Here is a 24,283-nt window from a genome sequence, read left to right on the forward strand (position 1 = left end):
CTTCCATCTTCCCTGGCACATAGCCTGCTAAACATATGGTTTACGTGACCCCAGGCCAAAAGCTTCGGCCAATGAACGGTTGTATTAACTTCCAACAACTTGGTCCGTGGGAGATACTTAATTGCAGCGGTAAACGTCCCCCGTCAAACTGCTTCGCACCATGTAATCCTGTTTCCCCGTTTTCTTTTCTCCCGCGCGGGGTGGGGCTTTCACTTACTTGTATTTTCCTGCCAATTTTACGTTAGTATATAGTTCCTCGCACCTCGATATACTCAAGATTACTGTATTGTTGCGTCTATTTCCTCCTGACTGGTGACGCGGGTGATTGATAACCATTGGCAGTCGGCACCAAGGGCACTGTGATGGTGTAATGTTCTGGGCGAGGCAATGGAGGAGGGAGATACGCTGTGTAATGGACACAGCAATGTTTTCAAGAATGCCATTCATTGAAATGCAAGCTCTAGCCAAACCTATCTGATCCCGAAAACTCCGAATCAACTTGGGCGCACGCAATTGGGTAAATACTTCTGTTGGAGAATACGACCATCGCAGAAATGGGTTAAACCAAAGTCTGTGAACAAAAAAAAAAGACGAAGTATTCAATGATGAACGTTATTTCATCATAGAATGGCGTTTCGATATTCAACCCATCTCATTTGGCTCTGAGATTGCTGTTATCCCATTGAGTGCGGCAAGACGCCATTTTTGCCAAGGGCGGGGTAGGACCAATAAGGGCGTATAAAACTATTAACCTAGCCAATAGATTCGTAGTACCTCTATTACCTATATATTTTGGGTATGCCAGAGGTACCAGTAATCTCTACTAATACATAGAGGTACGTTACAGTCTAGACAGCCCTTTTGAGTGTATCTTGGTTGCTGCTGGTTGAGGTTATTCCCAGATACCTTACTTAAAGCAGCCCTATTAGATAACGCCTTCTTATTACTATAATAAGAACACCGTGAATTTACCTTTCTTATGCCTTTTATATGCTGCTGCTAAGGAATAGAGGTATTCCTTTTATCTGTAGCCCGTTGTGGCTGTGACTTCTGCCGACCTTTTACTACTGGCTTATACTGTTGGATAAGCTGGGTTGTAAGTAGCTTCCGCTACTTATACTGGCTTTTTACCTTCTGCCACTTAGGGTTGCCCTAAAGCTGCAGTAGGAAGCTATTTACAACTACTACTTCTAGTAGGAAATTCTAGGTAATTACCTGCCAACCACCTCGACGAATAAGGCGGCTGTATTAATAATAGGACCTCATCTGGTCCCCTATATTAACACTATTTATTCTGTGGTTGTATACATTAATTGCTCTAGGTATTAGAAGGTCCTTCTGGACGTCTAGACTAAAGACCTGCCGGGCAGCCTGCTTTACAGCAGAATCTCCAGCTGGCTGGCGGCAGGCGCGTACAACCTCTTTACTACTCTAAAAGACAGTTGTAAGGAAGAGCATAAGAGCGTTATCCTTCTAGGTGAATTAGTTAACCTATAGTATAGTTAGTAGGTAGGTAAGTAGGTAGGTAGGTAGGTAGGTAGGTAGGTAGGTAGGTAGGTAGGTAGGTAGGTAGGTAAGTAGGTAGAGGTGTAATACCTGCCTATCTGATGTAGGGATATAGTGTATTTCGCCTTATGGAATTCCCCATCCTTTAGTCTCTTTCTTAACAACTAGGATCTTATCTATACCACTATCCTTCCGGCAGGTCCCAGAAGCACCAACCTGCTGTATACGTAAGGCCTGAAATAGTCGTATAGAAGCAAACAGGTTGTCTAGAAAGATGTGGTAGATTGCAGCTGGTAATAAGGCAATAAGTGTAGTGACTACCTGCTGTGTTGGTGTTAATACAGCTAGCTGGGCTGGCTGTGCTGGCTGGGCTGGCTGTGCTGGCTGTGCTGGCTGTGCTGGCTGTGTTGACTGTGTTGACTGTGCCTGGGCAACCAACCCGTATGGGCCCTTTCCATGTACGTGCCACAACCACCGTAGATAGTAGCCTGCTTGGGCCAGCACCTAGATCTTATACCCAGTTGGAATAGGCTTTATTGGAATCGTTGTTGTCTCAAGAGATCGGCCTGTAAATCGGACTATAGCTTCGTTAACTGTAAGGTTAGACCCAGGTATATAGAAGGAATCTCCAGTCTCTTGGATGTGAGTAGACCACTCGTTAACCTTCCGGTATACAGCTGGCATTACATCTTGGGCCTGTCTCCATCTATGTCTTCTACCTTGCCTACTTGACTGTATAGTAGACTGCGTAGTAGACTGTGTAGTAGACTGCGTAGTAGACTGTGTAGTAGACTACGTAGTAGACTGTGTAGTAGACTACGTAGTAGACTGGCTGGGTTGGAACTTAGTAGTGTTAAAGATCTGTAGCCGTTAGAATAGTACCTGGAATCGATCCTGTGGTATAAACCGGGTAAATAGATGGATAGGATCCTCCTGCTGCTGCTGAGATGACTAGTATCCTGCTATAGTAGATTCATTATGGATCCCTATATATAGTAGGATGCCTATAAGGAGGTAGATCTCTGCTGTAGAAGTCTCCTTCTACTTGTTTGCTCTTGACCGTCTAGCTTGGGGGCCCTCCTTAGAAGGTAGTGCTGTATTCGTTTATTGGGCCTACTGCTCAACAAGGCTATGTGGGATATACTATAGGAAAAGGTTAAGCTGGCTTGCTGGTAGCTGCTGGATCTGTTGCGGCCGGGCTGGTATATTGAAAGGTGTGAAAGAGCCTGGAGGTCTACGGTTAACAGTAGGAGGTTTATGGGGCCGGACTGTTGCAGCGTCACAACGTTCCGGCGTATAGTCAGCAGTACAAGCAGCAGAAAGGTCTTCTAGAAGGACCTCTACTACTATACAGCTGCGTACAGAGGTAACAGAAGCATCAGAATCATCAGAATCACTAGAAGACATCGCAGTATTGGTTAAGATGGTGGATTTGGTGGTGATGCCAGGTAAAAGAGCATAGGGATACATGACTGTATCGTCATGTATCCCTTTAAATGCGGGGTAATAATGGGGATAAAGTGGAGATTATCGGTCTTGGCAAAAATGGCGTCTTGCCGCACTCAATGGGATAGGATCCTGGCTGTGCAAATTATTCGGCCCATCACACAAAAATAAGGAGATGCACCTCGGCATGGTTCACAAGCACCAAGACTCTGTAGATTGAAGAATTGAACGTTTCTATTGTAAGCGGCGATGAATTACTGGTATAAAAATCAACTTAAATTTTGTAAAATTGTGTGCTATAACCTATTCTTTTTGGAGACCAGCTCCTGTCTCGGCTTCGGGTTCATTGTATCCATCTAGTCACCAAGTTACGAAAAAACAGGGTGGATCGGGGAGTTAAGCTTTGGCCGTGCTGGCATGGTCACCAGTCTTTACTTAGGCACCCACTAACTACAGCGCGAAACGTTTTAGCACCACCACCTTTGCGCAATAGCCGAATAGAGTTTAGAGTTTCGCATATCTCCTAACTCCCCGCCATCCCCTTTTGCCTACAACGGCGTTTTTGACATCTTTTTCTCTAAATCCCCGCGCCTACCGTATCCCGCCCTGTCTTGACGCTTAACCTGTAGGTACGTAGGAAGTTATCCTATGGAGAACATCACCCCCAAGCAAGGAACCACGACAATCCGGAAGCGGAAGCGGATTCCGGTCGCATGCAGTTCGTGTCGGACTCGGAAGTCAAGAGTAAGTGCGAAATCATCCGATTCCTTGGCTTGATTGGAACGAATGAGGAAGTTGTCGCCTATTCAAAATCATTAGACAGGGGGGAAGGCACAAATATTCCAAAGTAAAACTCGAGGAGGCGAGCTGACGTGAGTTCTATGGGAAAAGTGCAACGGAGCCAGGCCGCAGTGCTCCACTTGTGTTGAGCAAGGCATCGATTGTGTCTACGCCGCGAACTCTGGCGCAAGCAACGGGCTGGTACCGAAGCAGTACGTCCGGCCTCTACTTGTCATCGTCATCAATATAAATCTCACAAAGTGGTCAGGTATCTAGAGCAAGTGGAAAATCGATTGGCAGATGTGGAAGAAGAATTATATCGGCTGAAGCAAATCATCTCTACCGCGTTGCCCAACGGAGCACAGCATGTTGTCTACCCACGCAACAACACATGCGCTGTCGACCAAACCATCGACACTACTCGCTTGGAAGAAGCGCTGGACGTGGAACATGAAAGCGTAGTCGGGATAACTCCAGATGCAACCGATGGCGTCGGTACCATCGACTATAGCAATGACGAGACCTGGACTTACTTCGGTACTGTGTTATACGGCATCGACTTGAAAGTCCGATGTTCGAGACCTAAGCATGAACAATTACTGATATCATACATTACCAGGGCCATCATCCAACATTGCATTCACGAGAATCGTACGCCGCACTCTCGATCATATGCTCCATGACCGCCAAAAAGGGCAACAAGGGGCGTCGGCAGCACCCAGTCAAGCTACCCAACCACATACTCTAGCTATCTCCAGGCCTCTGTCACCAGTCTATGGTTTGCCTAACTCCAAGAATCTAAAAGGTCAATCCGAACCGCGCCGTTTGCCGCCTGAAGAAGAGGTCTACAGTCTCGTACGCCAATTCTTCGGTAATGCAGGATTGATCTTTCCTTATGTCCATGAAGAGACCTTTTTTAAAACTTTGACACACTTTACAACAATTGGAGTGCAGAATGCGAAGCAATCTTGGCTTGCATTGTTGAACATGATTCTAGCTATGGCTACCAGCACCACTAACGCTTCTGGTCTTGGGCTGCATGACAGACAGGCCGTATCGGAGGTCCACTACCGGCACGCCGAAGCTATTTTCAAGAGTCAAATGATGACTGAAGCCAGCGTCGAAGCAGGTATAGTAGTAATCCTTCAATGCCTCAAGTGGATCTGTGCATCCTGCGGGACAGGCATGTTATAGCGCACTTCTAACAAGGTTTGGACAGTTCAGGCTATGCTTTTGATGTCTCAGTATCTTCAGGGTAGTGAGCGATCTGTTCAGACATGGGCTATACATGGGCTTGCTGTCAAGGCTGCGTTGGAGTTGGGATTCCATTCCGAGCTAGCTCTGCAAAGGTTTGACTCGCTTGAGCGAGAGATCAGAATACGCACGTGGTATGGCTGCGTCGTTCTTGACCGGTCAGTGGACATTCCTAGGCAGTGCATTGTTTCACTTCTCTAATATCTAAGCAGAACATTAAGCATGACATTTGGCCGCCCCCCTCTTATCCCCCAGATATATATTCGGACACCTCTTCCGAGACATTTCATGCCATCCCAAAGAGGTTCGGGTTCGTCGAGTTGGTCTGGTGAAGAAAACAGCACGCTGTTCTGGAACGCGTCCATGTCCGTCATGAACCCAGTCCCTGACGCTTCTATCATTTGCTAATGAGACTTCTAGAACCCTTTATAGCATTACTACCGCCGTCATTGACGAGCTCTTTGAGAGCAATATCGGGTCAAGTGGGTCGGCATCTTTGGCAAACACCATGTCTAGTGTGATTCATATCGGGCAAAAGTTAGCCGATTGGCAGGCATCCCTACCTCTCTCGATGCAACTTGTCGGACCAGGTGAAGTGGCCAAGTCGGAAGACAACCCAATGCTACTAAAGCTTCGAGTGATATTAACACTGAGGCACCACAACCTCCAAATCCTGTCACACCGACCCATCCTGGACCGTTGTCTACAGGCATTAGATGGAAGCCCCCAGTCGCCACAGGAAGCTGATACTCTGCAACGGGCCTGGCACCTGAGTAGAACAGTGTGCCTCCAATCTGCGGAAGCCATTATTCGCTTAGTGGAAGCCTGCAAACTAGCAAACGACCGACAGCCGGCGGTCTCCTTCCTGGGTGCTTGGTGGTTTAGTCTATATTTCAGTGAGTCAACTCTCCGCAGCCAGCCGACGTTGACTGACTAATCTGCTAGCTTTCAATGCTTCACTGACGATTGTCGCGATCAAACTTGTCGAGGAGGGCTATGCATCCTCAGCATTTGCGCAAGTCTACGCAGGCACGTCTCAGGAGCTGGACCAGATTCTGAAAGATTCTGTCAGCTGCATCGCTGGTTTAGACATCCAGAATCCTATGACGGAAAAGTGCGCCAAGTTTACGGCAACCTTGATCTTCATGGCCCAAAGCTTGCATATAAGTAAGTGTGCGAGTACCTACAGAAGCCGAGCAGGCACTAATGATGGACTTTTCAACTCCAGGGCGAGAAGACGCCAACTGTGTTACAAAAGCGGTGTCGTCAAGCCAAGACATTGCTCCTGCTGAAGTGTGCGAGACATCTCAGAGCGCGAATATAGGACAAAATGAAGTAATGGAGGAAGCCTTCTCAAACTTGGCCAACTATCTACCACAGGGCTTCAATGAACTTTTAGGGGCTGGCGAGCCATATTCAATGGCCGATCTGATGGATAATTTTGCCACAGGGGACCTGTTCTGGTAGGTGCACAAACAGTATTCACCAGAAAGCCCTGAGAGCATGTTACTTTGCAGTTTGCTTATATATTATTACCAAACTCCTTTATTGTAGCCTCATCTAAAAAAAATAAAGATCAGAGGCAACGCTGCTACATAGGGTGAACTCCCACAGGACTGTACTAGTTCCAGCTACTTAAGTCATCGATGCGTGCGTGCTACAGAACCAACCACCAAAACCCCCTAAAGGCTTGGTTCGCTGGCTACGATGCAACCAGCGTTGGCCCAAAGGCTGTTGCTGTGTAGGACTCGCCACCCCGCCCAGCATGTGATTTTCAATCACTGGCAGCGGTCGACATTGTCAGCCTCCAGGAGGATGAGCACCCAAAACGAGCCCTCGAAGACCTCGAAATGCCCACCTGGTGGGAACACCCGCTGAGTTCGACGGTCCTTGCCATAGAGAGATTGGGCTTCCACCGCTGAGGGTTGTAGTTTATAAGACAACGTATGACGACGACGAGGCGTGCGAGCGCCACCTTTAAAGGTGCTCAAGTTTACTGCACTCAACTCCCTCGTATCATTGGGCGGCGACGTACTCTTTGAGCAGTATATGGACTGTAGGCAGGACATGTTTGTAACGGCTGTACCATGGCATTTCTGACATGTGACTATTAGGGCCGGTGATTTCCGATCAGGCCACGCCTGACGGTGCGTCCAAGGCTGACGTACGACGGCACTTTGGTTATTGGTGCGCAGGCCGCAGCGAAGAGCGCGACGAGCCCGGCGCCACCATGCGAGGGATGAAACAGCTGCCGCGGTTCCAGTATTGCGTCTACGTGGACCGCAAGTGCCTCGATACGCCGGCTAGGATGCCGGCAGATTTCTACGAGTCGCCCCAGTGGTTGCGTCCAGTCCCAACGTCGTGCCCGCGGTAATCGACGGTGGTTTCGAGGAGAGGATGCTCGACTCGAATCAGGACTTGCATCCCGACGTCGAGGGTCGCACCGAGTGGTACTTGGGCTGGAGGTACGAGAATGTCGGCACGTTGGTCGACACGTACAACGAGTCCCACGAATCCATGTTGAGCCGCCGAGAATACAAGCGGGCGCCACTCGCCGGGACCAACACTTTTTCTATGCCGACCTAGACAGGCACCCATCCGCGGGCCACTGAAGTACGGCTGCTTTGTGGGGATCTTGCCGTGGCAAACCGAACGAATCTTTATAGTATTCTATTTCTCGCAGTCCGCTGTTCCTATCGACGTCGCCACTGGAGTTAACCGGACAACAAGCAGGAGTTGGTAGAGGTGCTAGGTGCTGGGCCCCTGACGGACACGGGGTCAGTCCAAAACAGTGCGACGGCTTCAAAAGACCATCCTGATAGACCCGAGCATCCACGGCCAACCCACCGGTCCACCAGAACTACAGGAGCGCAGGCAACAGTTCTGCTTCATGGGAAAATGCTAGCGTGTAGGCAATAGTATATCTTTCTTGACGGGAGGATTTGTCTAATAGGCGGTCCACCGCCACTCCCTCAGCAAAGGTGACATGAATAACAAAACTTATACTGGATAGCGGAAATCTTTACGCTTACAAATAAAGGAAAAGCATGGGAAACAACACAGCTCTGAAAAGGCATCTCTAATCTTGTTCTTTCAGGCGGGGAAGCAGACGTGGTCGTTAACTTGTTTTCTTCTGGCAAGGGGTTCAATGTGGACAACAATGATACCACATTGGTGAGTTGATGATTGAAGCTTCGTGATTCAACACTTTATATTTCAACAAAACCATAGAAACCATGGCTCGATGCTCGGCAGTCCTTTTCAAAAGGCCGTGTACACGTTTCTCCCCACCCCCCGACATGATGTGAAAATTCGTTCTGATAGGATCATGGATGGCCCCCAGAAAGAAACAACCCCAACCGACCGCCCGCCCAGTCAGAAAACGCCGCCCGTAGTAAACAAACCCCGACTCAGGAAAACAAAATATCATACAGCACGCAACGAGCTGCTCAGAGGTCGCCCACAAACCCCTCAAAGGTCTCGTCCTGCGTCGCCAGCCCGCCCGAGGTGGTGCCGTAGCCCGTTTCCCTCCTCTTGCCCTTCCTCTGCGTCGTCTTTTCCCGGTCGTGTCTCAACCACTGGAAAACCGCGCACCAGAAGCCGATGAAGAAGAGGAACCTGTCCGTTGTCAGCAGCCCGTACCCAGAACTGAAAGGGATGCAAAAGAATAAATCCAAAAAAGAAAAACAAATTAAGGAAAAAGAAAAGAAGGGGGAAGTAAAAGAAAGAGGAAAGGAACAAATAAGACGCTCACACAACGAGCTCATACCCCGAATCCCGGCAAGAAAGACAGGAAAAAGGAAGGAGGGAAAGAACCAAAAAAGGAACAAAAAGAAGAATAAGAAGAAGAAGAAAAGAACTCACCACATCTTGACAGCCAGCCCAATAACGACCCTCACCCCCTTCCTCTCCCCCTCGCCAACGCCACTGGCACCGGAGCAGATGACGACGGCGCAAAACGTCGCCAGGACCAGCCCGGCAGCCTGGAACCCCAGGTCCCCGAGCCTGCCCAGGCACCCGGCCGTGCGGAGCAGCGCCGCGGAAAAGGAGGCGCTGAAGAGCACCATCAGCGCCGGCGACGCGAACTCGGATAGCCTATTCTCGCCGCGGGCGTCCCAGCCCGATCGTCAGCCGAGAATTCTCCCACCCCCCCAAAAAGTGCCATCAGGCCGGGCTCACCCCCTCCCAGTTTCCATTCGCAGGGAGGATGGATGGGATACTCGGGCAAAATCGACGTGTACAGAGACAAACGCTCCTGATAAACAAAACAAAATAGAAACTCACCAGATCCAAATGTCAAAGTCGCACCCCCGAGTCCCCATGTACACGATCCAGCCCTCGATCCCGGCGACGACGCAGCACTCGGAGCCCAGCAGCAGCAGCCACAGGGCCCCCTCCAGCCCGCCTCCGCCCCTGACCCCCCCGTCGCCGCTGCCGCGCCCGCCCGCCCTCTTCCTCGCCATCCTCCTCTTCCCCTCGCCGCCGACACCAGCCTCCGCGTCGTAGTCCTCGACCCTGATGATGGGCAAATGCTCCCGCGACCCGTTCCAGATCGCCTTCTCCTGCCCCTGCCGAGGGCTCCCGGCCTGGGCGAACACCGCCATCAAAGCGAGGCGTGACGCGGTTTCCATGGTTTGCCTCCGGGGTTTTCTCCGTCTCTCTCTTTCTTGCTTTCTTTCTTCTCGCCTGCTTCCTTTCTCTTTCGGCGTCTTCTAGACTTCCCTGTCGGCATATATCTCTTTTGCGCGATCGCAGGCCCGGCCAATATACGACCACAATTCAACGACAAAGAGGGGAGGGAGAGAGTGGGAGAAAAAAAAAAAAAGAGCGAGTTGCGTTGCTCCTTTACTTCGACTACTGATTGGAGAGGGAGAGGGAGAGTCGGTTGTGAAGTATGCTACAAGAACAGCACCAACAGAAAAGAAAGGTATGAAAAGAAGAAGAAAATCGAGCTAGCGCCTGAGGAGAATTGGGCTCCAGCATATCAAGACATGGCATCACGTTTCGATGGTACCATTTCGGAGCATTTTGGTGTTTTCGTCCCTGGGGAAGAGGCCGCGGTATCAGATATCCTCTCGACACGTGGCCAGCTGACCCCGTCACCAAGACGGCGCAGCTGAGCATCTCACATCATCTCCCCAGTCAGACCCCTCAGCAGGCCTGCTACCCCAGGAAACCACCCCTAAAAGACCCCATGTCTCACTCGTTCAGCTCACCTGCACGACCACTCATGCTACTGACAAGGCCGAGGCAGGCCGAGTGACAGGTACGCAAAGTGACAGCCAGCTAGCCCGTTTTTAGTCTTGTACACGCTTGCATGACTACTCCAAATCGTACATCTGCCTAATCATTACACTCTACAGCCCAACAACGCCGCCCATGCCCCATCCTATGTGTCATCTCATTTGAATTGACGGCAACCGTCGTGGCGGTACCGGTACCACCCTCATAAAACCCCCCCTGCCCGAGTCACTCTAGGCTCATCCGGGCCTCGTCGCCAATACCCCACTGCCCGCCGTCCTTCCCCTGCAGCGCGAGGTTGAGCTTCAGGCCCAGCGCCGCGGCCTCCTCCTCGCTCTTCGCCTCGCTTGCCCTGCGGCTCCGGTCCTGCTCTTTGTCGGCCTTGCTGCTGGCGCTCTTGTCCGTGACCTTCCTCCTAAGCGACGGCGCCTTGAAGAACGACCGCCCGCCGGAGCTTGTCGAGAGTGTGGATGCCGTGTCGTCCTTTTCCCTCTCCAGTGCATCCCTATCTGGCAGGGTCAGGTCATGTGCGGACTGTGTGGGGGATACCATCTTCTCCTCGAGCGTGCTGTACCTCTGCGTCGTCAAGGCGGGCCCCGGCGGGTTGGTTTTTGGCGACCCGGGCCGTGGAAGGTTTGCAGCTTGTGATGCGTCTAATTCGTGTGCCACGTCGTCCTCTTCAGAGACCTCGACCAGTTCGGCGTCACGGTACCACTTCCTCCGACGCGTCCACCGTCCCCAGCCGTCGGCGCCGCGGCGGCCATTTTGCCACTTGTCCTCATGTTAACCACAGTCGCGCATCACCGTGTCATGTCATGCAAGTGCTCACCTTGTTATCGTAGTATATCCAGCCATTCTTCCCGGCCTCCCCGTCGTAGTCAACGGGTTCGGTCCCATCATCCGGTACCCCGTCTACCCTCCACTTGCCGCCGTCAACCCACCGCCAGCTCATGTTGCTGCCGTCCTCCACCTCGGGCAGCTCAAAAGTGTCGCGCGACGGCACGGGGTTGTTGTGCTCGTCGGTCCAGGCCGACCTCTCGTAGGCGAACATGCTCTGCGTCCAGCCGAGCCCCACCCACCGCCGCTGGTTCTCGTAAATGATGAATGTGAACTTGACCCCTGCGTCCTTGCTCGTTGCATTGTTGCCATGCTTATGCGACTGCTTCCGCAGCGCCTTGGTGAGCTCCGACGTCGCCGGGCGCTTGGCCTGCAACTTGCCGCTATCTCCATTCGTTGTCAAGTACACCGGCACGGCCTTGACCGGCTTCTCGAAGGTCAAGCCGGTGACCAAGGCCGCCGTCCTCCGGATCGTTGCGCTGCGCCAGAGAAGTGTCCGGGCGACCCGCATGACTCTGGCATGCCACGTCAGCACCAGAGTGCCAAACAGCAGCGCCACCCTCCGCGAAGTGATGATTCGTAGCGGCGGCAGCGTCAGGGCCACCCAGAAGGGCGTGCAGAACAATATCCGCACGAAGAGTGTCGTCAAGGCCGGCCGCGTCGTGGCCGACGTCGGTGTCCGCTGGGTGCTCAGGAAGTCGGTCAGTTCGAGGAGTGGCTCGAGCAAGACGTTACAGCGCCCGGTGAACTCCTTCAACGTCTCGACGATCTCGTCCAACGTCTTTTGGTGTCTCGTGTTCGTGGCCTCGGACTCGCCCCTTTGGTGGCCCTTGGCGGCATTTCCGCCGGCGTTGCTCTTGGGCGTGCTCTTCTGTCCCTTGGCCCCGGCCGCACCTGCGGCACTCTGCGCACCGCCGGCCTCCTTGGAGGCCGGCTCCGTCCACCCGCTGCTACTGAGTGGGCTGAAGCGCCGCCCGTACATGCCCATTATTAGCGTCAAGACGACGACGATCGGGCCGGCCATGCGCACGACAATGTCGCCGTACAGGACGACGGCCCAGAAGGAGGCGAGCAGCAGGAAGCTCTCCCACGGATCGTCGGTCGTCCATGTCAACAGCCCCGCGAGCTTGTTGAGCGGGAGAAGGAAGGGATGCGAGTATGCTAATGCGCGAGTGATTTGCGGGGGGGTGGCTAGCAGCAAGGGCGACTTCTGATGAACGATGATGGTCGAACGGCGGGAGGAGCGGCTCGGGGTGTTTGCGGAGAGCGTGACGGGAGAGAAGGTCGCGTAGGTGGGAGGCGCGCCGGAGGGGGTGCCGTCGAGGCCGGAGGGGGCCTGGGAGGGATCGTTGACGGAGTCGGCGTCGGCGCCGCGGTGGGCTTTCGGGGTCGACATGTGGACTAGCCAAGGCGTTTCCTGCACCGGGGACACGGGTTGGTTAGCCTGGGTGGGGGATGGATTGGCGAGATTGACGAGCAGCCGATGCAGCCGTCAGTGAGGCCGGGGGAGGAGATGGGAGAGCGCAGAGCGAATGCCATCTGACGGGAAATAACAGAGAGGGTGCAGGTGCATGCGCGGAGGATGTGCACGGGGGGGAAGGAGGAGAAGGCGAACAGAACAGAAAGGCTATGACGTGGCTGATGCGTTGAAGGATGCCCCAAGCGTCATGCCAGTCGGGGCAGAGAAGAGGCAGCTTTGGGGCGTGCGCCGTCTCTCTGGGAGCTGCTGGCAGCAGCTGTCCTGAGCTCTGCTCTGCTCTGCTTCTGCTCTGCCATTTGCAGGGCTGGAGAGCGACAAGCGCACAGGCACAGGCACCGCAGCAGCAGCAGCAGCAGCACCTTTCTCGGTCACGGCGGAACGAGGCGGAGCTGGGGAGAAATTGAGGACCGGTAATTGCTCCACGATGACGAGGGGCAAAAGCAACGCCGACCAAGTATGAAGAGCAAGGGCAAGGGTAGGGAAATGTTGCGCGCGGGACGGGGACGAGAAACAGAGAGCCAGGGCCCGGGGCGTGGGGGGGGAGGGGAGCTCACAAAGGCAGCCATCAATGTCCCGGATCCTCCACTGCTTCCGCTGATCTTCGGTGCCGCTACCGCTTCGCGTTGTCGTCGCCTGCTTCCCAAGGGCCCGGCAGACGTCAAAGGTTAGTCGAGCGCAGCTAGATTAAGTCGACGAGTAGACGTCGAGGAGAGTGCCGGTACACGACCTGGACCTGGTGTAGGATAGGGCAGGAGACAGAGGTCGAAGGAAATAAACGAGATCCTCTTCAGCGAGAAAGTGAGGGCATGCGCATTCCCAGGACGAACTCGAGCCTGAACCGGTGGATCGCAACGTCATCGGTTTCGATCGGATCGTGGAGAAGGTCGCGCGCTTCAGCGTGTCCGTCTCGGCATTGAGCTGGCTGGAGGCGGTACCTTGTCCGATGGACGGCTCTTGCAAGGCTAGATTCGCGCGTCAGGTCCTGGGTTGGCAATCGCAGTCGTTGACGCGGTTCGTAACGAGCACAGGCAGGCTCGACAGAGAAAGAGAGAGAGAGAGAGAGAGAGAAAGGCGGGGAGAGGGAGAGAGAGGAAGAGAGGAAGCTTGAGAATGTCGCTGAAGAAATGCGACCGACGACGAAGCCGCGGGCGGGACACACATGCATGGGGAAGCTGCTGTCTTGGCCGTCCCACGTGAGTGAGTGAGTTGGTCGCTCCAGCCACCGGGCCAGGGCCGTGTTAGTGTGTTTCTTCCAGCGGAAACAGCAGCCTTCGTCCGCCAAAACCCCGCTATACCTTTTCCCCTCAACCCTACAAACACCCGCCACAGGGGACCAAGCTTCTTCACGCCGTCTCATCTCACTTCATCTCACCTCACCTCACATCTCTCACCTTACCTTATCTTACCTTACCTTGCCTTAACCCCGGCAATCACATGCCAAACAACCCAGTAGTCCCTGCTGCCTGCACCTCATCCCTCCCGCATGAGCAACGACCGTGGATCCCCCCGACTCCCCGCCCCCGGTCCAGTCCAGGGCTAAAATGTAACAGGGTATTTGGTCGGCGTATGCCATTCATTCAGACCTTGTAAACTTGGTATACGCGCACGACATGGATGCATGTCACCTGTCCACAGTCAAGATCAATCTGACCTCTCTCCTCCCACTCACAAATGAACAACCAAGACGCTTGTTTGCTTGCTTGGCTCACAAAGTCACAAACACCACGTCCTGCTCATGTGTACTTGGCTTTTGCGATACCCGCCTTTGCATTAGGCGTCTTTTGTCATAAGATATTCTTGACTCGAACTTGTCTCCCTTGACAGCTAGGAGCAGAGGAGCTTTCATAGAGCTAGCTAATAGCTTGTGATGACCCATCACATCACATCACCACTGTGACAAAATCCTTCATTCCCCCTCTCCCAAGAAAACAAACAAATAAGTAAAAAAATAAAACGCCTGCCCAAATGAGCCCAATTCATGAGGCAATTCTGCCCAGAGCTTCTTCAGCATCCCAATTTTCGTCTTGCGAAAATCCATTCTAGTTCTTGAACCAAACCCCCCGCCCATCCCTTGCCGAGAACCCGAGATATCAAAATCATCTCTAGCTCCCTGTCCTGTTGCCCAATTCCAAACAGAGCCTCCCCTCGAATCCCCTTTACGCAATGTGCTCGATGGCCGAGTTTTTGCTCGTCACCCACCGATAAAATTTGGTCGCCTGTGGCCGTGCTCCCCGATGGCTGCCCGTCAAGCTGTTTGCCTCGAATACGAACTGCTGCTCCAGCGGCTTGCCGTCCTCCGCCTTGAGCATCAACCTCACCGTCGAACCAACCATCTGCGCCGCCTTGACCTGCCTGGCGTCCACAACCACCTCGATGCCGTCTTCTTTTCTTGTCCGCGCGATGCCGCTGGACTCGTCCTCGACAAAGAACCGCAGGAACTTGCCCGGCTGCGTCCAGCTTTTGTCGCCCTCGCGGAACGCCGCCACATCCATCGGGTTGTCCGCAAGGTTCTTGACAGACAGCGCAGGGGATGCAGCCGCGCTTCGGTCAATCAATGGTGAGCGAATCATAGCAGGCGAGATGCGTGGCGATTCTGACGTGCGGATTGCCCGCCACCGCTCGTCGTTGACCAGGTTGACGTGCGTGGGCATTCTGGGAGTGCTGTTGCCCGAAGAAATGCCGTTGCTCGTGTTGGGCCCTGCATCCTTCTCTATAGTTATACCGAGACCGGTCTGATTGATGACCCCACGCTCCTGATCGTCGAGAGCATTGCTAATGCTCATGCGTGGGTCGGGTCGCCGAAGCGCGCTCTCTGCACTCCCGCTTCTAGGAGGCAGTATCATCGGGCTGTTCAAGGCCGGCGCCACCTCTCTGCTGCTTTGCACAGAGAGGGCAGGCGACGGCCGTTGGCCTGCATCGAGTTTGTGATTGCTGGCTGGGATTATGGGGCTGAGCTTGAGGGGGGTAGGCGTTGGCCTTTGTGCCTTGTCCTTCTCCGCTTGCTGTTCTTTGGATGGCATTGGCGAAGGCGCCGGCGATGGACGGGAGCTTTGGAGAGGGCCCGAAGGTAAAGGTCGGCGCGCCTCGGTTGGCTTGGTAGCCTGTGAAGCTGGCAATGATGACTGCTCCACTGGCTTCTCGGCACTGGTGTTGTTATTGAGTAGGTTAGCAAGCTGCAGCTTGGGGCTAATTCGAGGGCCCTCCTTCTCCAAACTGGGAGACTTCGAGGCGGCCTTCATTGCGCCCTGGGCAAGGTTTGCCAACGAGATATTTTCGGCCAAAGGATTCTTTCCCTCGCTGACGTCGCTCTCTCGCAGCACCTTTACGTTGTTGTTGGCTGCCTTGGTAATCTCATGCGCATTCGATCTTTGAGGCGGATTTCCCTCCGAGAACTCGGAGAGTGCAACTCGTTCCGCTCGTGGTTCCGTTGGTCCCGGAGATGCGGTGCTCGTAGCAGCGCTACCATTAGGCCGATGGGCTGAATTAGGCACCGGCGCCGTCGTAGCATCGTCGAGTTTGCTATCGTTGGGAGTCGCAGGGGTTCCAAGTGCAACGCTTGGGAGACCCCCGGCATTGCCCTGGACACTGGGCGTTGGAGTTCTACTATCTACAACACGAGTCTTGGAAGGTGTACCTTGGGAAACATCTTCCATGGTCACATCGTCGTTTTCGGCGGTCGTCTTGTCTTTCTTGGCCGATGAGCGCGTTCCGGCAGCAGCTCCAGACCTAAGCGACGACCAAGTACTATCACCAAGCCGCGAGACGGGACGCACCTCTTGAGTGCTCCGCCTGAGTGGCTGTGGTGTCGTCGGTCGTCGGTCGCCGTCTGTCATATCATCGTCCATGTCCTTGTCTTTTCCACTTCTCTCGATATAATCTTCGTCGTCCGAGTCGTCGGCTGGGTGATGAACGTCGCCAAAGTCGTACATATCCACATCTGGCGGAGAGCCCGAGTCGGATGCCGAAGCAGAAGATGGCAGCTGCGCGGACTTGGGCACCTCCTCTGCCGACTCGGCGCCTTCGTCCGCACCCGGCGATTGGTGCTTGTGTCTAGCCAGCATAGCCTCGAACGAGTTGAACCCGCGGGTTTCCGCATACATTTTTCGTGCCCGGTTGGATGGGTGGTCGGGGTCAGCAGGTCGGTCCGGGTCATCAAGAAGCATGGGTTTCAAAAGCCATTTGACACCAAGCCATCCAAGACGCGTCTGTGCCTTGGGTTCGAACCACAAGACGGGGATGTCTCTCTCCATGACGCGTGCTTCGCCATCGCCAAATCCCGGAGCCCATCCAGCGATACCATCGGCATTGTATGTGTAGCAGGCTGATCTGACCTTCTTGTCGTACAACCCCGTACTGCTGAGCTTGGAATCCCATCCACACATGTCGAGATCCGTCCAGCCCAGGACCATGACCGTGTAAATCTTGCTGCTCCTCGGCCACTTCGCGTCATAGAGCTCTCCTGCCTTGGGGTTAATGATGTAGTTTGTAAGCTCCTGCGGCCTGCCGTCCTGTTTCTTCGAATCCTGCTGTTTCGCTTCCTGTTGCTCCGGCTCCGACTCGTGCGCTCCAGTAATTTGAGATGGGGTTTGGAAAGGCGACTCTGATGCTGGTGGACCCCGGTCCGTAGCTGGTTCCATAAACGTCGTTCCGCCCGAGTGTCGTTTGCCACCGGATTTCGGGCCATGCAGCTGGTTCAGAGGCTTGTAGCCATTCTCAAAGGCCCGGCGGACGAATGCGTTGTTCAAGGCAGCAAGCTCCTCGGTGCAGTCCACAACATGGAATCCGAGCGTCTCGACGGCCAGTTTGTGTTCCTTCCTCTGGTGGCCATGCGAAGCGCCGTGTAGGTGCTTGGCCGCAGCGGCGAGAGCATTCTGCTTGAAGTGCACGCCGTGCTCGTCGCATCTCAGAATGTAAAACACGTCTTCATACTTGACAATGTTGTGCTTGTATTCCGCCTTGCCGTCCTGATACACGTCTTTGAAGAGGATCGTTCGAGGCGCAATTGACTGCGGAGACCCGATTCTCGCTCGCTTTAGATCAGCGTCTCTGACAGATATCTCGCTCGCATCAGACTTGCGCTTTCGTTGACGTTCAAGCTGAATTTCGGCCGCCTGCCTTGCCAAGCCGTCTTGTCGGTGCGGAAGAAGATGTGACGCGTTTCTTGCCATGTGTGGCTGTGACCTATCTTCGCGGGCGTTCAGTGCCGACTGGTTCATGGGCGGTAGTGGAACTCGGTTGCTGCGCATAAAATCAGTGGGAACAGGCTGGGGACCAGTAGGGCCTTGGCCAAGGCTGGCGCGAATAGGTCCGTAATGATTGCTTCCCAATGTGGGCAGATGGCCGTGTGAAGCCAGCATTCTAGGCGGAGTCTTTGCCGAACTGTTAAGTGGACGGTTCTGGTTGTACAAAGCAGGCATGTGCGGCGGGCCTTGCTGAGTGCCAGAGTGGTTCTGATTAGCCCAGATTTGAGTTTGGTGATTTGTGTGGTTAAGCTGCGATGGCATCGGTGCTGAGCTCATATCAGAATTGACTGTGTTCTCCGACCTCGAGGAAGCCAAAGCTTGATGGGGCTGTGTGGCCTGTATGGGCATCATGGTGGTTTGAGTCTGAGGCTGGCGTGGAGGAGGTAATGTGTTGCTCGTCATCGAGGAAGGACCACGCCCCAGAATATCGGATGTCGAGGCATCGCGTGCAGTCTGGATCTGGCCTGAAGCACCGCTCGAGGTTCGTCCCAAGAGACCAGCGCCCGGAGGATAAGCCGGATTTTGTCCCGGCATGCCTGGGACCGGAAACACCATGTGATGCTGTCGAAGATTATCCTTTTCACGCTTTGCCCGTTCGCTCTCCTCTGCGTCGTATGCATGCTGACAAGAGGCGTAGCGGTGGCGTCGTAGTTCGCTCTGATACTTTTGAATAAGATCCCTAGCCTGTTGCGGAAGACCTGGCAAATCGGCGGCCAGGCGAGCCTCTTCGTCCAGGTCGTGACAGGCGTCACGCTGCTGCTGAATGAATTTGGACCTGATGTTGTCCTTCTCTGCTTCGAAGCGGCCTTTAATTGCTTCTAGCTCGGCGAACCAACGTGAGCGGTCCTGGTCCAGGTCAGAGTGTGCATTCTGCGACACAGTCGCAGCAGACGCCGAGGAGCTTGCCACGGCGGCGGACATGATGGTCAAGTGAATTAAGCCCAAGTGTGCTTGGTCATGTGCAGAGCGGATGAAATGTTATCTGCGGCGATTGAGTGGTAGACTCAGGTATATCGAGCCATGCCCACAATCTTTCTCTCAAAGTCAACGTTTGTCTGCAAGACAGCTTGTCAGCAAAACCCCAAACTTGAGAAGTCTAGGCAGTTCTTGGCGACACAAAAGAAGAAAGGGAACGAACCAATAATCAAACGTGAGCAATGGTGTGAATGCTGGACCTGTTTGGTCAGGATCGGGCCCGATGCCGTTGATGTGTACGTTGAAAGCGGCAGGCACGAAACGCGCGAGAATTGAGACGAGAAAAAGGGTATCTGCGCAGAAAGAAGCCGGTGAAACGATGGCTGCAGTGTAGGTGCAGCAGTGGACTTTTGTCGATTAGAGTGGCGAGTGGATTCGTCCAGTGGTGAAGGTGAAGAAGAAGCAGTATATGGCTTGCTACTAGACCAGGTGGAAGGCGTCGTCTGCAGGGGCAGGGGATCGAAGACGGCGTGAGTGTCTCAGGGGAGTGACAAGAGAGGCGAGGGAAATCAGGCGGGCCACAGTTGTTTATTGATGGATGAGGAGGAGAGTGAGATTGGTTTGGCAGGGAGAGAAGATGCAGGAAGTGACAAGAAAGAAGCCAGCTGGGGGCGTGGTAAGTGACGGGTGAAGTGATGGCGAAAAGGGACTTTTGGCTGGTTGGTCGAAAGGGTTGGCGTGGAGGCGAGCCAACGTCTGCCTGTTGAGGAGGTTTTCTACTCGGTCCGTGTTAGATTATCTGTGGTCGGTAAAGGCCCAGGCAGAAAGACATGGGAGGAGCAGATGCAAATGCAAATGCAGATGCATATGATGCAGGTGATGCAGAAGCGGACGCGGATGCGGGCCCCGTCAAGAGTAGGTAGTAGAGGAAGTTGTCAAGGGGTCCGACTGGGAGGGTGGCGGAGGGGGTGAAGGAAGGGGAAGGGAAAAGGCGATTCGTAACAAAGGTGCAGCAGCAGCGAGCGTAGTAGTAATTGATGGACGGAAGTGTGTGCTTTGGTGTCTGGTATCTGGGGGGAGGGGGGGGCCCAGAAGGGAAATTAAACCATTGTTTCGGGAAAATACCCAGTCCAGTAAGAGCCCAGATGCCAATGGCTGATGACGGTACAATACGATGAGATACGATACAAGACGGTGTTGGGGGATGAGATGAGGTAAGGCGAGGTGAGGTGAGGTAAGGAAAGCAAGCACCTCTTCGCCCTCGCTCGTGCGGTGTACATGGTAAAGGTAAACACACATCTCGCCATGCGAGAGAGAGAAAGAGAGCGAGAGAGAGAATGGAGAGTACGTACCTGTTTTGGTCTGGTCTGCTCTATCAGACTGACTTACTTGCTACTGGAGGTGGAAGGGGCACAGCCAACCAGAGGGGCAAGAGGTACTCGGAGACGGTTGCGCTCACGTGTGGAAAGTGTGAAGAGAAGTAGAAGTGGCATGTAGTAGCAAGACAAAAAGGGAAGGGATTGATGGGGGAAAGAATGATGAATAAAGGGAAAGTGCGGGCAGGCAGAGGCAGATACAGTGTGTGCATGTGCAAGTAGGGAAAGCGCTCATTTGGTGGCTACATGGACCGTGGACAATGGGATGGACTAGACTAGAGACAGTACCTATCTTAGACAGGCGGCATGAGATGGATGGAGCAGGACCATGTTTGGTATATGCCTACGGATAAGGATCCTTCCTTCCTACTGACGGAGTACTCACTACTAGTATACGAGAAAGTGCGAGGAAAAGTATGAGCATGAATGAGAAAGAGAGAAAGGCAAGTTCCAGCCTTGCTGGGATTGGGCGGAGACGAGTACGTACCGCTGTCTGCTGACACTGTACATATTATCTCCGCGCCCATGCTGATGCCACTCACTACACTAGGTAGGGTAGGTAGACGGACAGCCGCTCTTCCGGGGCAGACAGACAGACAGCTGGCAAAAAGACAAACAAGAAAAAAAAGCCTCCGTAGCGCGCACATACCTACATCACTCCCACTCACACCATAATAATACATGCCATAGTAATAACACACATAACACACACACACACGTACACACTTCAGGCGCGCATCCACTCAATCCATCCTCGGGCTCCGTACAGTGTCTCCACTACAGACTTGGCACGGCGGATAGACATACTAATTCCCAAAGTACCAAAAGTATTCAGCTTGGCGCCACCTGCCTGCCTTACAGTCTAAGTAAGCCGAGTCGCAAATCCACACTCCTTGCCCATCCAATTATACGAGTTATCCGATTAGCCGGGGCATGCAGCTTCTTATTTTTTCGGATTACTCAGTCGCCTAATGGCACCAGTGACTAAACTCGCCGCCGCTCACCTCGCCTTGTCTGCCTCCCTCCCTTGCCCATGGGCCATCTGGAGAAGGGAAAACCTTTCAAGACACTAAGATTGCTCCTCGTGGCTCGCACCGGGTCGGATCCACCCTTGTCGCATATACTTTACTGCGCGGCTTTGCTTTGCTGTGTACTCCGTACACTAGAGAGGGGGGAAAGCGAAGGTCGCGACGGGAGTAATCCGCACGGCATCTGATTTGCACAAGGCCCCATGTCACCCTGCGCCCCTGGCCGCACCATGCCAAGGCATGCCATGCAATCGTCGACCCCGGTCGCTCACCTTCTCATCTCACCTCACCTTGCTCAAGCTCGCTCTTTTTACGACCTCCCAGTCCGGATAGGATATACAGAGGTACCTCTTCTTACTACTCTCAAACACATCGGACAACTGCTGCATGGCCGCATGGTCTGGGCGTCACTCACCCTCACTCCCCCATACATACGGCATGACTTAATATTCATGTAGGTAGTCTACACCACTTATTAGCTGCCAACACCCTGATGTCGGTAGGGGCACTGGATTGGTACGGTTCGCCATCTGTCCTGTCATACCGCCCGGCCAGCCCTTAACAGCCTCGCTCGCTCATTGGATCCTCCCGCAAACGTTTTGGGTAGTTTTCGCCCGCGTCCCACGCGACTCGCTAGCTACCATCCCTGTCAAACTATTGCCTTACTATAGCACTGGCGCACTCACGTCGCCAACCAGTATCCGTAAATTGGTCGCATCTTAATCTGTACCGATAAACACAACGAACCTCCTCGCTTCCAGCTCCGCGTAAAACCCACCCATCATCCATGTCACTAATCGCGGAATGAAATGATGCCATGATGGGATTTGCCGCCATGTCCAAGATGGTCCAATATGGATCAAAGATGGACCAAGATCCCTACAGCCCAGCCCAAGAAAAAACCCTCTTCTAACGCGAAACTCTCGCTGTCCGCCTTCCACCAAGTCCGAGTTGCCAGGATCTCGTCCATGTTTTATTTTCCGCTGTATTTGCCCACACACCAGATGCACGCACACACACGTACGTACGTACGCATGCACACCCGCACGTCCTTTGCAGATAGACTTGTCTATCCTCTTACTCTTGATTCGCCCTCCTTCAACACTTTCGAACCGAACACAAGCAAGCGGGCAGGCCAACTGATACAAGCTCCTCCTCTTGGCGTCGCACACATCCCCAAGGAAAAACTGGACGCAAACGCGCAACCGACAAAGGCAACCCCAATGCTTTGCAAGCCTTTTCAACTTCTCTCCAATGCATCCCATTCCATCCGTACGGATACATTAACCGGAATGAGCATGTGTTCCCACCGCTGCCTCCCGCCGGCCCCTTTCTGAATTTTGCCCAATTTATCCTTAGTCACCAACAGCACGGTCAACACCCCTGCATGGACGGATCACCGTTTAAACCTCCACACGACAGCAATCTTGACATTATAACATACTCTACGAGTATTGGACTACCGCAAACCATGTGCAACTGTGCAATCAACCACCTGAACCATCGTGTGTCCAGAACAAAGAAAAACATAAAAACGGATAAGTATTAATAAAAAATAGAGGGGTTACATTTTCTTAATTTTTCCTTTTTTCCCCCCTCCTTCTTTTTCTGTAACTGTATCCGTACCCTTAATTGGGTGCAACTTTAATATCAGCTGCGGACGGTCAGTCCGATAGATCCATTAACCTCCATTAATGCAACCAACGAGAGTACACACCTTCGCGGCACCGTAGCCTCGAATCTTTATCAGAACCACGGCGAAATAATTTGTTCCCAGGGCACCTACCTACCTGCTTGTCTGCGCGCTCAACCATTGCTGACAGGGATGACGCCATTCAAACCTTTGATCGTCTAAATCCTAAACACTCGCCTACGAGGACGGAGGCAGAAAGGTCCCTAAAGCCCGGACCCTGCCATGCTCTCGGCCTCCGAGGCGGCCTCGTACGGATACATCCGGCCACCAATCCGCTTTCAATATCGGCATCCCATAAAACGGGACCCAATCAAGGATGAATAATTGCGAAACCGAACACTCTGTAACCCGGCGTGACCTGCACCTTTACTCTACACTGTATGCACAAGGCCAAAAAACGGCCCTTGCTCGCTGTGCACGGCATTTCCCATTTCCTTAACACCCTGTAAGTGCCATAGCCTACCTCACGTCCAAGATGGACTATTCCACTTGGTGCTTCATGCCGACACCAGCTGCCGGCCAATCAATCATCCCGAAGCCTGCTTTCTAATTTGCAGGGAAAGTCTTACGAGCACTATTCCTCTTTCCGCCCAATCCCCGTACGCCACGCATGTGATGGGATAATGCCCGCCACACGTTCGCATTCACGTCAACTCATGTGCCCGGTCTTACCGCCTGGTCGTCTGTACAGATACCAGTGATTGCTGTATTAGAACAGGAGTGTGTTTTGATTTGCCACCTGTCCCAACGTGCATTGCGCCATTGACACCAACAGCTACGCTACTTGCGAATTATAATACGAGTCGACGAGTGTGAGTCAACAACGCGTACGGCGTCATTTAAAATTAAAGTGTATACTGCTGACCACCAGAGCGCTTGCTTTTTTTAACCTCTAGCTGCGGAAATAACACGTATTCGATTTACATATCAGATGCACGAGCCTGATATAGGCGTTGTTGATTTGCGTTGAAACAGATAGCCTGCAATGCTATGCAATTCCCCGCGACCTATGCGATGGGCCTCCAAATATGGAAATATGAAGAACTCTCAAGGTTCCGCGGACAACCTTGATTTGCCGTCTCGAGCACGAGAAATTCGCTCAAAGGGAATACACAATTTCGCCATCGTCAATAAGAGAGCCCTGAACCTCCGTCGGCGCCCGGTGGTGCTGCGGCGCGGAGCTCTCCCTCGGTCAGATTTTTATGCTCTACCCCTGTCTTGATTACCATGGTACACTGTAGGCGTAGATCAACGCGGCCTGTTTAATAATCTCGAATTAGCCCGCCTGGACCAACCCGACGAAAGAGTAATGCCAAGTTCCAGCAAGAGGGGGTCCATGATCGCACTCACTCATGGCTGACTCAGAGACTGGCATTCCTAATAACATGTACCGCCAGCGTATCCATAGGGTTGATAAAAAATAAAAATAAAAGTCCGCTCACCCTATAAAAACAAATCTCGGACCGATACCGACACCAGAACGA

The 24,283-nt window shown here is 53.2% G+C and overlaps 4 protein-coding genes across 4 annotated transcripts; 1 reads left to right on the top strand and 3 right to left on the bottom strand.

The window, feature by feature from the left end:
• Positions 1 to 3,600: 3,600 nt before the first annotated feature.
• EsH8_X_000704 (uncharacterized protein) lies at positions 3,601 to 7,572 on the top strand (the record flags this gene model as incomplete). Its single annotated transcript, XM_083274792.1, has 10 exons — positions 3,601 to 3,696; positions 3,844 to 3,944; positions 4,001 to 4,269; positions 4,352 to 4,861; positions 4,952 to 5,144; positions 5,199 to 5,351; positions 5,407 to 5,882; positions 5,932 to 6,153; positions 7,101 to 7,272; positions 7,338 to 7,572. The coding sequence occupies 10 exons, from the start codon at positions 3,601 to 3,603 to the stop codon at positions 7,570 to 7,572; spliced, it is 2,427 nt and encodes an 808-aa protein (XP_083120184.1).
• An 863-nt stretch (positions 7,573 to 8,435) lies between these two features.
• Positions 8,436 to 9,617, bottom strand: EsH8_X_000705 (uncharacterized protein; the record flags this gene model as incomplete). The annotated part of the gene is made up of 3 exons (XM_083274793.1): positions 8,436 to 8,604; positions 8,851 to 9,081; positions 9,271 to 9,617. 3 exons carry the CDS (start codon positions 9,615 to 9,617, stop codon positions 8,436 to 8,438), a joined length of 747 nt encoding a protein of 248 aa, XP_083120185.1.
• Positions 9,618 to 10,455: 838 nt separating this feature from the next.
• Positions 10,456 to 13,110, bottom strand: EsH8_X_000706 (integral peroxisomal membrane peroxin-domain-containing protein; the record flags this gene model as incomplete). Its single annotated transcript, XM_083274794.1, has 3 exons — positions 10,456 to 10,998; positions 11,057 to 12,481; positions 13,099 to 13,110. The coding sequence occupies 3 exons, from the start codon at positions 13,108 to 13,110 to the stop codon at positions 10,456 to 10,458; spliced, it is 1,980 nt and encodes a 659-aa protein (XP_083120186.1).
• Positions 13,111 to 14,700: 1,590 nt separating this feature from the next.
• Positions 14,701 to 18,708, bottom strand: EsH8_X_000707 (uncharacterized protein; the record flags this gene model as incomplete). The annotated part of the gene is made up of 1 exon (XM_083274795.1): positions 14,701 to 18,708. One exon carries the CDS (start codon positions 18,706 to 18,708, stop codon positions 14,701 to 14,703), a length of 4,008 nt encoding a protein of 1,335 aa, XP_083120187.1.
• Positions 18,709 to 24,283: the final 5,575 nt, after the last annotated feature.

This window comes from Colletotrichum jinshuiense, chromosome 10 (assembly GCF_051148585.1).
Source record: "Colletotrichum jinshuiense chromosome 10, complete sequence".
Taxonomy (NCBI): Eukaryota; Fungi; Ascomycota; class Sordariomycetes; order Glomerellales; family Glomerellaceae; genus Colletotrichum; species Colletotrichum jinshuiense.